At 41.3% G+C, this 11,587-nt stretch overlaps 1 protein-coding gene across 1 annotated transcript in view; it reads right to left on the bottom strand.

The window, feature by feature from the left end:
- The window catches only part of LOC107126036 (follistatin-related protein 4-like), a 248,020-nt gene that overhangs the window by 34,088 nt on the left and 202,345 nt on the right, over positions 1-11,587 (bottom strand). Inside the window, exons 6-7 of the mRNA XM_015429530.1 lie at positions 5,061-5,222; positions 1,900-2,034 (exon numbers count right to left, since the gene is read on the bottom strand). Of these exons, the coding sequence (XP_015285016.1) occupies positions 1,900-2,034; positions 5,061-5,222 (297 nt within the window). The remainder of the gene's footprint in view (positions 1-1,899; positions 2,035-5,060; positions 5,223-11,587) is intronic.

Below are 11,587 nucleotides of genomic sequence, written 5' to 3'. Positions count from 1 at the left end.
CCCCCCCCCCCGCATAAACAGTTAAACACAGCAATGCAATTGAAATAACAGTAACATTAAACAACTGGAATTGGCTAAACTTTCTAAGCAAATGAAGGTGGATGGTGGCGGCATATGGTTAGGTGGACTCCTCTAGTGGCGGGATATCTGTGATATCTTCCGTCTCAGGCTGAGGAACAGGACGAACAGGGATTTTGGAGCTTTTTTCTGGAGTCATCATCTGTAACTGCCTCCTTTTGTATGCCCTCCTAAAGTCTGGATCATCTGAGATTTTCAAAGCCTGAAGAATCTTGTAGCCTGAGTCCTCATCCGAGGCTTGAAGAGTCTTCCTTTGATGAATAATCTGCAGCTTTCCAGTTGGTAGCCATTTGTATTTGAATCCATGCGCTTGTAGTGCAATCGTGGTGGCTTTCAGCTGGTAGCGGATTGACAGGGCTTCCTGAGGGAGATCGGGGAAGATTAAGATGCGTATGTCCTTAAATAAAAGGAAGCCTTTATTTTTCACCTCTGCCAGTATAAGGGACCTGGTCTCCCCATCTTGTAGCTGTATTAAGACATCTCTGGGGACCCTTCGGTGTGGATTGCCAGGGGCTCCCAGCCTGAAGGCTTTACTTATTTTTAAATTGATTGAGGACCCATCACGAAGTACAGCACACAGCCAGTCCTGGATAAAAGCAGCCATGGTAGTTTTCTCCTCCGCCCCCTCAGGCAGACCCCTAAGTTTCAAATTAAGTTTCCGAAGCTCCACTTCAATTTTAATGAGGCGATCTCTGCTAACAGATTCAAATTGTTTCAGTTCTCTTATCTCGGTCCTGCCTGTGGAGCTCATCCGGAGCGCTGCATCAGCTGTTTGAGCGGTTACTTTTAAAGCCGATTGTATCCCTTGCAGCTGTTCTTTGACCGGAATCATAGACGCTTGAATTTTGTCACTGATTCTGGTTTCCATCTGCTCTAGTAGTAAGGGTAAGTCCTGAATACTAAAGGTTAAGTTTGACAGCTGGTTCCGACTCCCCCCGCCCTCCATTTTGTCAGCGCCGTCCGCTATTTTACTTTCACCTTTACTGCCTTTCGGAGAGGACCATTTATGTCCGGCTTTAGGAGTACCTTTTTGAGTGTTTAGTCCATTGTTTTTTTCCATTTTCCAGTCAAAATCCGCTGTTTATAAGTGTGCGATAAGCCCAGAGAGAGGGGGGGGATCGGAGTGGCGGTTTCAAGCGGCCATTCGTAACGGCGTCGCCGCGCCCTTTCTAAAAACTCTTGATAGGCACCAGGAAAAATGTTGGCAGACACTATGGTACTCATGCGATCTGAAGAGAAACCAGAGTACTCATGGGCACTACATTAGGAACCCCTGTTCTAATAACTCTCAAATATATATCTGAATACCTATTTTCCTTTACTATTTTATATGAGATTTCGTATGTGATTAGCAGAATGTTCCTGAAAATGTATTTGAAATATATATATCTTCCTCTATCATTTCATTTGCAAACTGAGGAGGAAAAAATCTACAAAATGATAAGAAGAAAAAGGCACTAAGGGGTCTTTTTGATGTGTTTTTTCAATGACTGGGAAAATCAAATTTGGCAGAGAAATTCAGTGGCAGAGAATTTTGTGAACATCCCAAATCTTCGTGATTATTAAATACCACCAGTAAGTGCACCCTGAAGTCATTTTTAATTCTATAATTGTTGTTGGTAATTGGAAGTTAGGCATGATGATGTGAATCTTTACCCAGGAAAATTCCCGATTCCCCCCCATTTGCTCAAGTAAATAGCTTTTAAAAGTAAATATGAAAACAGTCACTACATATTTATATTTACTACCATATAACTAAAGTGTGTGTGTGTGTGTGTGTGTATAAAATAGATCACAAGTAAAGCTGAAAATTAGGCTTACGGGTCTTTCTAGCTGAGTCTTCAATGAAGAGAGAAGAAATATCCTCATCTACTCCCACATCATTTTTAGCAATGCAAGTGTAGGCACCTGTGTCTTCATATCGAACACTGCTGATGTGAAGTTCACTTCCATTTGCTGCAACACAGAAATCCATAAGCAGCTGTAAATTGTAATATGCTGTGGAAACTGAAGAGATTTAGGCTGAACATTTATTTGGCAGAAAGCTCCATTCAAATCAAATATGAACAGACTGTCAACTTCCCAGTGATTTTTCTATTCCTCAGAACTGAGGTTGCATGCAGAGGGAGGAGTCTGGAAATATTGAGGATGAAAAATCAGTTACCGTGAGTCTGGAAGAGCATGAAACTTGTAAAACTGGCACATTTTGCAAGAATCAGGAAAGGATGACTGCAGATTAATGTTTCCAATAAGCTTGCCAATCTCCAGGTGTGGCCTGGACATCTTCTGGAATTACAACTGATCTCCAGATTACAGGGATCAGTTTCCCAGTAGAAAATGACTACTTTGGAGGGTGGACTTTATTACATTATAATCTGAGAAGGTCCCTCCCTCTCCAAACCCTGCCCTCCACAGGCTCCACCCCCAAATCTCCAGGACTCTCCCAATGTGGAGTTGGCAGCCCTAGTTTTCAGACACATACAATGTATGTTTTCAGCAGGGGTCGTTTCCTGCAGGAGCGCACAGGAGCAGAGCTCTGGCAGTAAAGAGTCCAGGGGGCAGGCACACGCAACAAGTCCCACCCCCTGCTCCCAGCAGCCCTCAGTCAGAGCAAGAAGCAGCCAAAGTTGCAGAGCCTGCCCCCCACCCCCCGCCCTGGTCCAAAACAGTCCAATGGCACCTTTAAGACCAAGTTTGATTCAAGTACAAGCTCTCCCTCCTCTGCAAGGACAGATCTTCACATCCCCCCCCCAATAGCTAGCAATCCAAAACAGTCCAGTGCAGCCTGAGCGGTGGGTGTTGCCTTCTAACACACTTCCGGTGATGTCAGGGGGTGTGGCACATGCAAATAAGTTATGCTAATGAGTTATGCTAATGAGCTCCTGCACCTCTTTTTCTATGAAATGACCCCTGGTTCTCAGAATATTATTTCTAAATACTTGCACACAGGAAATTGCCTTATACTAACCACTGATGTATCAAGGTCACTATTGTCTACTCTGCCTGGCAATGACTCACGAGGTTCTCAGACTAAGGTATTTTACCTTTGTGTTACTGGGTATCACCTAGAAAATTTAGGAGCTAAACCAGGGACCTTCAATAAGAAAAGCAGATGTTCGACCACATTTTGACATATTATACAGTCATACTATATAATATCATGGTGCCTAATATCTGTACGCTGATTCCATAAATGTGTAATATGTCAAAAATGGCTATTAAGGAAAAATATAAAAATCTTCAGTAAATATTTCATGCACTAACTGTTTTTGTTTTCTTTAAAAAAAGAATTAAGAACTGTTCATTTTAAAAATGTTCATATGAAAATATATACAGCATAGTTTGGGGGTGCTCCTGGACCTGGGCTTCCTGTTCATTAAACCAATGGCAGTGGTGCCTTTCACCAGCCACAGCTGATGAGCCAGCTGCAGCCCTTCGGGGGTGGGGGAGATCTTGTCACTGTGGTGTCCGTCCTGGTAATATCTAGATTAGAATACTGCAATGCGCTCTACATGGGGCTGCCTCTGAAGACTGTTCAGAAACTACAGTTGATACAGAATGCTGAGACCAGAATGTTGACTGCAGGTGATTGTAGGGACTGTCACTCCAGTCTTGTTTCATCTATACTGGCTCCAAATATTTTTCTGGGACAAATTTAAGGTGCTTGTATTTCTGTTTAAAGCTCTGTATGGCTTACCTTAAGGCCCACTGCGATGCCCCTTCTTCACTCAGATGGAGTACCTACCACCCTCTACAATCTCTCTTGTTCAGTTTATGGGTTATAAGTAGATCAGAATGTCACATTTGCCACGTTCCTGTCTCCTTTAAAATCTACACAGAGTCATGACCATCTCACACCTCAGGTCCTCTCTCTCATTTCCAGAGACATCCACAGACAGGGTAGCCCAGCCCCCTTTAATAATTAGCCCTCAATATCAGAACGATTGGGGTCGGGGCTCAAATACTATACCAATCACTTGCTGCCACCACTCATTTATATCCTATAACATATGTGTATAGATATAGAATTTAAATTGTGTGTGTATGTTTCTTGCCCTTAGATCAAAACAAGAAATTTTTATTTATAGGGACAAAACACTGAGGGAAGTAAAGTAAGAAACAATATTTTACTTCTATTGACCTTTTGAACTGAGGCCTATACACACAACTGGGATCCTTTAGTTACAATATACTATTTTCAGCCTGTTCTAAGAAGCTCTTCTATACAGTTCTCCTCAGTCAGAAAACCCCCTTTCATCTCATCCCTTAAGCTGTCAGTTTCTCAGCTACTAAACTCTAACTATTGTTTTGCAATTGCTGCTTTCAAGTCTCCTGCTCTTAACATTCCATCAGCTCTCATTGGTTGCTCTTGGAGAGAGGCAGAACCTAGCCTGTCTGTCACACCTGCCTTCTCCCATATGTACCTGCCCATCTACTCCAGTCATCTTCAGAGGCCTTGCTTTGGGTGCTCCTGCGGTCCAAGGCTAGATCAGAGGCAGCCCAAGAAAGGGCATTATTGGTCAGGACAACACAAACCGGAACTCTCTCCCTAGGGAGGTTCATCAGTCTCCCTATATTGTTGCCTTCTGCCAATGAGTGAAGACTTTTTTTGTTATGTTTGGCACACCCCCTGTAACTATTATGGGTGTCCTCCTTGGTTTTGGTGTTATGTGGGTTTATATATTTTTATGCTTTATTTTTAATGTTTTTAATGCTGCAATATTTTCATGTTTGATGTTCAATACCTTGAGGACCCTGTTTGGGTAGAAAGGCAGCTTAGAAATATTTTAAATAAATAAATGCAAAAAACTGTAAGATGTGGACCTAACTATGTTTCATTACTGCCAACACAGTCCTTAGTGGAAGTTTTACCAAAGAAGCAATGGACTTACCTAGCACTGTATGCTAATAAAGAAAACAAAACCAAAGCACAGAACTATTCCCACTGAAAAATATATAAACAAATATTTTCTTACCCTTACCTAACAACATCAATTGCTTGGACAACTTTGGTGTGATACCAATGCCATTCTTTAGCCAGGAAATTTTAGGATTTGGAATGCCCTCAGCATGACATTTGAGACTTGCTGATACACCAGGTTCTTGTGCCTGGGTTTCTGGATAGACACGAATCACTGGTGGCACTGTGGGGAGGAAAAAAAGAAGAAGTAATGTCTTCAAACTAAGTTGCCAGATGGCACCTGTAATTGGTTTTTTTGGGGTTTTTTTGACATTCAGTAACTTGTGGCCTGGTTACATTTTACATGAAGTGTTGTGTTTCCTTCCCTTGACTTTTTGCTAAAAAGCATCTTCAGAACTTGAGGCTGAACAAACTTAACTCTTTCCCTTCCTATTGTTCCTTGGCTCCCCCCATCAACCTGCAGAAATGCTATAGTATCTCTGTATCTTTTTTCACACAGGGAGAAAAGCAGCTTGGGAAGAATTATTTTGAGTTGTCAAATGACGCAAAGAGAAATGATTGAGCATCTTCTTCCCTCCCCACCACAGCCTTTTGCTCAATAAAGTCTGTAACCATTTATGGTTTTATTATTTGCAGGCTGGCTAGGTGGCTTGGGTGTGGAAAGGTGGGATATGTTCTAAATAAATCAATGTATACATCTGTTTGTAAGGGCAACTTTGATTTTTTTTCTGCAGTGAATTGAATTCTGATTCTTTAGCTTCAATAAACTATTCCAAGACTTGAATAAACACTTGTGATTTTGTCACTCACCACTACAACGATCCTATGCGGGGTTGTTAAGCAGCCAGGATTTGAGTGACAGTAAAATCATGCTCTCTCAAGTGACTGGTATTTGGTCTGAAAAGCCATATATTTCAGATTGTCCCAGACTCTAGCCATACGATTCCAGGTCTAGCCTTGGCTCTATACCTAAACTACCATAGCCAACTACTGGTTCTGCTCTGATTAAGCAGATTTTTCTAGGCCAAGGTTCTGCCTTTGATCTTCTAGCTTCACTGCTTTGGTCTTAGGCTGAGATACTATGTTGCCAAAAAACTATATCCTAACATAATGATATCTGAGTAAACATCATCTGACATTCTGAGTCATCCACAAAAAGAACAATCTGCCACCATTTGCAGGTTAGAAAAAAGTTCCTTTTCTACTATATGCTTGCTCACTGTTCAAATCATTTTAAAAGGATAGTGGTACCATACTTCCCCTTATCAAAGGCACCTAAGAAAATATGCTATTGCATGAGGAATCAGGTGAAACATCAAGGTAGCAAAGCATACAGTTGGCAACAAATTTCATTTACTGCTCAAAAATGTTTACATAGCACATAGGCTTTTAGACAAAATAAGAGAACAAATTTAGAGAAGAGAAAATCCGAAGCTGACTTCAACACTCCCCCCCCCTTTGCACACTGTGAAATCCCTTCCTTCCTGTCGTCTCAAATTTTTTCTCTCTAATTTAGGAATGCTTGTTATATGAACATATTTGGCAGTCCCGGTTTCACCCCTCTGTTTAAAAGAACCACCTGAAACCTTGAAAGTTCTAGTGAAACTTGCAACCATGAAAAATTCTTCTGCATCCCCAGCAAAGAGCAATTTGTGGGGATTTTGATGGAAAATAACACAGGGAAATGTTAACATCCCATTTTCCCATGTTGCTTTTTTTTTTTTTTTAGTAGCCAGCATTTGGAATAAAAAAAATTAATGTTGCCAGTTTTGCCACAAGATATTTTTTTTCTTCAATCCGGATAAATCTTCTTGTATCAATTTCCAGGTTTTCTGATAGTTATTTTTAAAGAGATTACAGTTTTGTCCAGTCATGTTTATCCCCAGATATTTAATAGAGAGCCAGTTTGGTGTAGTGGTTAAGTGTGTGGACTCTGATCTGGGAGAACAGGGTTTGATTCCTCACTCCTCCACTTGCACGTGGCTGGATGACCTTGGGCAAGCCATAGTTCTTGCACAGCTGTTCTTGAAAAAGAGCAGTTTCTGTCAGAGCTCTCTCAGCCCCACCTACCTCACAGGGTGTCTGTTGTGGGGAGGGGAAGGGAAAGGCGTTTGTAAGCCGCTCTGAGACTCCCTTGGGTAGTGAAGGGCAGGGGCGTATAAATCCAATCTCTTCTTCTTCTTCTTCTTCTTCTTAATAGAATCAGTGGCTATTGTATATTCTGTACTCTTTATGGTATCTCCTTGTTGTTGCATTAAAAATGTCATTATCATTTTTGTCTTCTTTTTGCTGATTTTGTATCCTGAAAGGGATCCAAATCCTTCAATATGCTCCATTACATACTGTAACAATTTTGTGGATCCAAAACTGTTAGGACCACATCGTCTGCATAACTTTTCATTTTAAATTCTGTGTTATCCACTTTTATGACAATGCATATAAATATAATATAATGTAAAAGCATAATGGGAATTAGCTTTGAATATGAAAGCATAAGGAATTGATTTTTGAACAAACATACCCGTACTCTTCACTGTGAGATATTCTTCACTGTGAGATACATACTAGATTTTCCTTTAAATTTTGGTATATTAAAAGTAATAGATAGTAAGTAGAAATGACAAAATATTTAACATAGAATACGTAGCAATTATGAAGTTAATATATAGTTGTAAAATAGATTAGTTGTGAAATCTGGAATTCAAAATTTTTGAAATGTCTTAAAATATAATGAAGGGGAGCTGGAGGAAAATATTTTCTGTTTTATGTATGCCATAATTTATCCTTTTGTATTCCTTATATAGAGCTGCGGTGGCTCAAGTGGTTAAGACGCTGAACTGCAGGCTGTGGAAGGTCGGTAGTTCAGCAGTTCGAGACCCGAGTGTGCCACATGACAGAGTAAGCACCCGTCTCTAGTTCCAGCTCCTGCCACCTAGCAGTTCGAAAGCAAGAAATTGCAAGTAGATAAATAGGGACCACTTTGGTGGGAAGGTAACAGCGTTCCGTGTGCCTTGGTGTTTAGTCATGCCGGCCACATGACCACGGAAATGTCTTCGCACAGCGCTGGCTCTTCGGTTTTGAAACGGAGATGAGCACCGCAACCCTAGAGTTGGATTCGACTGGCTTTCGAGCAAGGGAAACCTTTACCTTTATTCCTTATATATTATTATATAACCCTTCTTTCCTTTTTTGCCATAGCTATTTCAGTAATAGAAAGGAGATGTAGCTTGGCTCTTGGGAACTTTAATCCCAAAGCGTGAATGCAAAATGGTCTCCACATATTTTTGAGGGAACAAAACTGGAAATTGTCTGGGACACAAGAATTTGGGGCTGGTTCCTAAGCAGCACAGGAAAAATCACACTAGAGAAAAGCAGCTTCCCCATTCCTCTCATCACTGCATCCTTCTATACCCCCCCCCTTCATTTGTGCTCTGGTGGTCAGTAAACCCAAAGGGACAATCTGGGGAGCACACACTAGGAGTGTCCTCCTGTCCTCCTTAGATGAAAAAAAAACCACACACATTCTGTTGGCAGCAGCTAGTGGCATCTTGGGATCCAAGCCTTAGATTTCATATTTCTGAGTAAATTAAATTTATGACACATGATGTTCAGCTGTCACAGGGGCTCTGCCACCAGTTCATTAGTTTACATACAAAATTCTAACAGTATTTTTTGGGTAGCATAGCAAAAGCTTAATGTGCTGGTAATGTATGTGCAAAACTGACTGAGCATGGGTTGGGATCAGGAATGTGTAGGAGCTTCCTGCAAATACCACATTCTGTTATGGTCACATAAATAGGGCTTTAAAGGAACCATAGGCTGTGATTAATACAACTGCTAGGCTGTGATTAATACAATAGTAAAGGTAAAGGTTCCTTTGCTCGAAAGCCAGTCGAATCCGACTCTAGGGTTGCGGTGCTCATCTCCGTTTCAAAGCCAAAGAGCCAGTGCTGTCCAAAGACGTTTCCGTGGTCATGTGGCCAGCATGACTAAACACCAAGGCACATGGAACGCTGTTACCTTAATACAATGCAGACATATTAAAACTAAGGATGGGCACTGACAGAACTATGAAGCAAAATTCATCATGAATTTTGCCCTATTCATGGTTTGTGAACAGGAATTACCGTCATGAACTTCCATGAACATTTAAAGCAGCTCATGCTGGTTCATGGATGGAAAAGAAGGCAAGGGTTTAAAGGGACTCTGAGTACCTTTAAACCCCTGCTTTCTGTTCCTCGCAAAAGCTGCAAAAACAGTGGATCAGTGAAGAGGTGCTCCCTGCTGCTCAGCTGTTTCTGTCTTCTGTAGTTCTTTTAAACTTTAAAAAAATGCAGAAGACAGCCTGAAAAATAGCTGACTGGTGAGGAGTTGTTCCCCACTGCTTGGCTGTTTCGAGCTGTCTTGTGCAGTCCCTTTAAACTTGTGCTATCCCTTTAAATGGTACAAGACAGCCCAAAACAGCTGAGAGGAAGGGTCTGGCTGAGGATCAGCTATGCTGGTGGGGAGCAATTTTGAAAGTTTTGATTAAGACATTGCCACTTAGATTTAGAAACAGAGGCCATACAATGTCTAGCAATTGAATTCAGCTTCAGTATCCATAAAGCTGTTCCCTTTCCCAGTCTCTCACGCGCCACTGACTTTCAACCAAATGATTCCATTTGCTTCCTGAACTACTGATTTCTAAAACATTTCTCAAGTCACTATTTCTGGTTAATGGTTAATACTGTAAATGGAATCAGAAATGACATCATTGTTTCTAGTCTCTCTGTTTTAAGGATTATTTTTTTTAAGTTGAGGTATATCTTGAACAGAAGTGACTGGGAGGAAACAAAACACAGAACTGTCAGCTAATGGGAGATTTATTTAGTGCAGTCAGCATCACACTTCTATGACTAGGCAAAACTCTGCTATATTAACCATATATTCCAATAAAAACCACTAAAACCAATTACATTATTAGGATATCATCTGTCATTCATTTTGACAAGCTTCACAAACCCTGAGATTCCCTAAGCCAGTTGACATAATGTTTTCTGGCCTTGCCAAGCCTACTAAACATCTGGAAGACTGTGTGTCACATTGGTTAGACTGTCTCTTTGAAGAAAACAGATTTGTGTACTGAGACTACTGCACAAGCCAATTTTTCTTAGTAAATTAACATGGGTGAAAAGAACAACATACTAATGTAGGGTTAGGCTCTAGAATAATTCTCATTAAAGCCAACAAGAAAAAGATTTTAGTAGACATGACGTCATACCTTCAAATTAACATGCAAGTGGCGTTCTTCTTACATAAAACCAGTTTTCTAACGACAGTATATATCAAAAGAAGTAAGCGCATTGTCTCGGGGATTCAATGACACTGAAAGAATGCCAACAGTCATACAAATTTGTTTATCCTCTTTGTGCCTTAATTTAAGGGCAGAATTAAATGTGTATACTTGGCTTGTATAAAATAAGATTTATTTAAGAAAAAAAGAGATCAAATCAGGTAGTTATTGTGTCCATTAGAACACAGTTCATAAAGAACGATGCCTGTTTGAAGCACAATCCGATGTATACTGAATTTTCCCCCATTTAAGGTAAGATTGTTCATCAATGACAGCAACCTGTATTCAATTCAGTTTCTTTCCAGCCCCAGCCATCATAAATCAGGTCAACAACAGATCCATCTTGCAGGTGATTAATGGAGGAACTTCAAGAACACTCTTTGTGTCAGTTGGTAACACCATCTAAGGCTAATCTAAACAAAGAAAGTAAATCTGAAGCTCTAAAACATCAAAATAGCAGTTCCCCTATTACAAATACTAGCAATTATACGTACAATGATACAGGCTTTGTAGGCAATTTGCTCAAAAACTCAATCATATATGAACATCATTTATTTAAGTTAAGTGATTGGATTCTCCACTAAAAGAATGGGACATCCCTGCTTTTTTCTTCTTGCTGATGTCTAAACTAAAACCCAAAATATGTTCCTGAAAGACAGGGGACTCCCAATAGAAAGGGGAAATCAGAAAGGGAAAACTGGTGAAAATCTCCTTTCGTCCCATTAGTGGAAATTCACTGTAGGATACCAGCCTACAGTGGTTTGAATTGGGGCTTTCTCAAACAGCAATCATTCTTTTCCCCTGTCCACACATAGGGACTTGATCAATTAAGTCTAAGAAGCCTTAGCTAGTGGTATTATACATCATCTATATATCTAATAGCGAAGTGGCCCCGTGAGTGCGGATATCTACATCCGCGCTCCGGGGCCACCTGGGGGGCAGGGAGAGGTTTGTGCACACGTGGGGCGGTCCCCACGTGTGCACAAAAATCTTAAAGTGTGTAAAAATTATCGGGGAGGCCTTAATTTGACAAAAGTAAAAAAGAGCGTTCGCTGCACATGCGCAGGGAATGCTCTTGGAACGAGGGCTGGAGTTTGCCGCAGCTGCGCCCCCAGCTGGCGGGGGGCAAGAGCGGCCGCGAGGCCCAGCCGGCTGCAAGCCGCTGGCTCTCGCTTGGGGGGGGAAGGCAGCCGGCCTCGCCGCCAGCCTCGGTGGGGGGGGAAGCAGCTGCCGCCTCGGACCCAGCCGGCCGGGCA

Source organism: Gekko japonicus, unplaced genomic scaffold (genome assembly GCF_001447785.1).
Source record: "Gekko japonicus isolate JY-2015 unplaced genomic scaffold, Gekko_japonicus_V1.1 scaffold304, whole genome shotgun sequence".
NCBI lineage: Eukaryota > Metazoa > Chordata > Lepidosauria > Squamata > Gekkonidae > Gekko > Gekko japonicus.
This window is presented reverse-complemented; position numbering and strand designations above follow the sequence as displayed.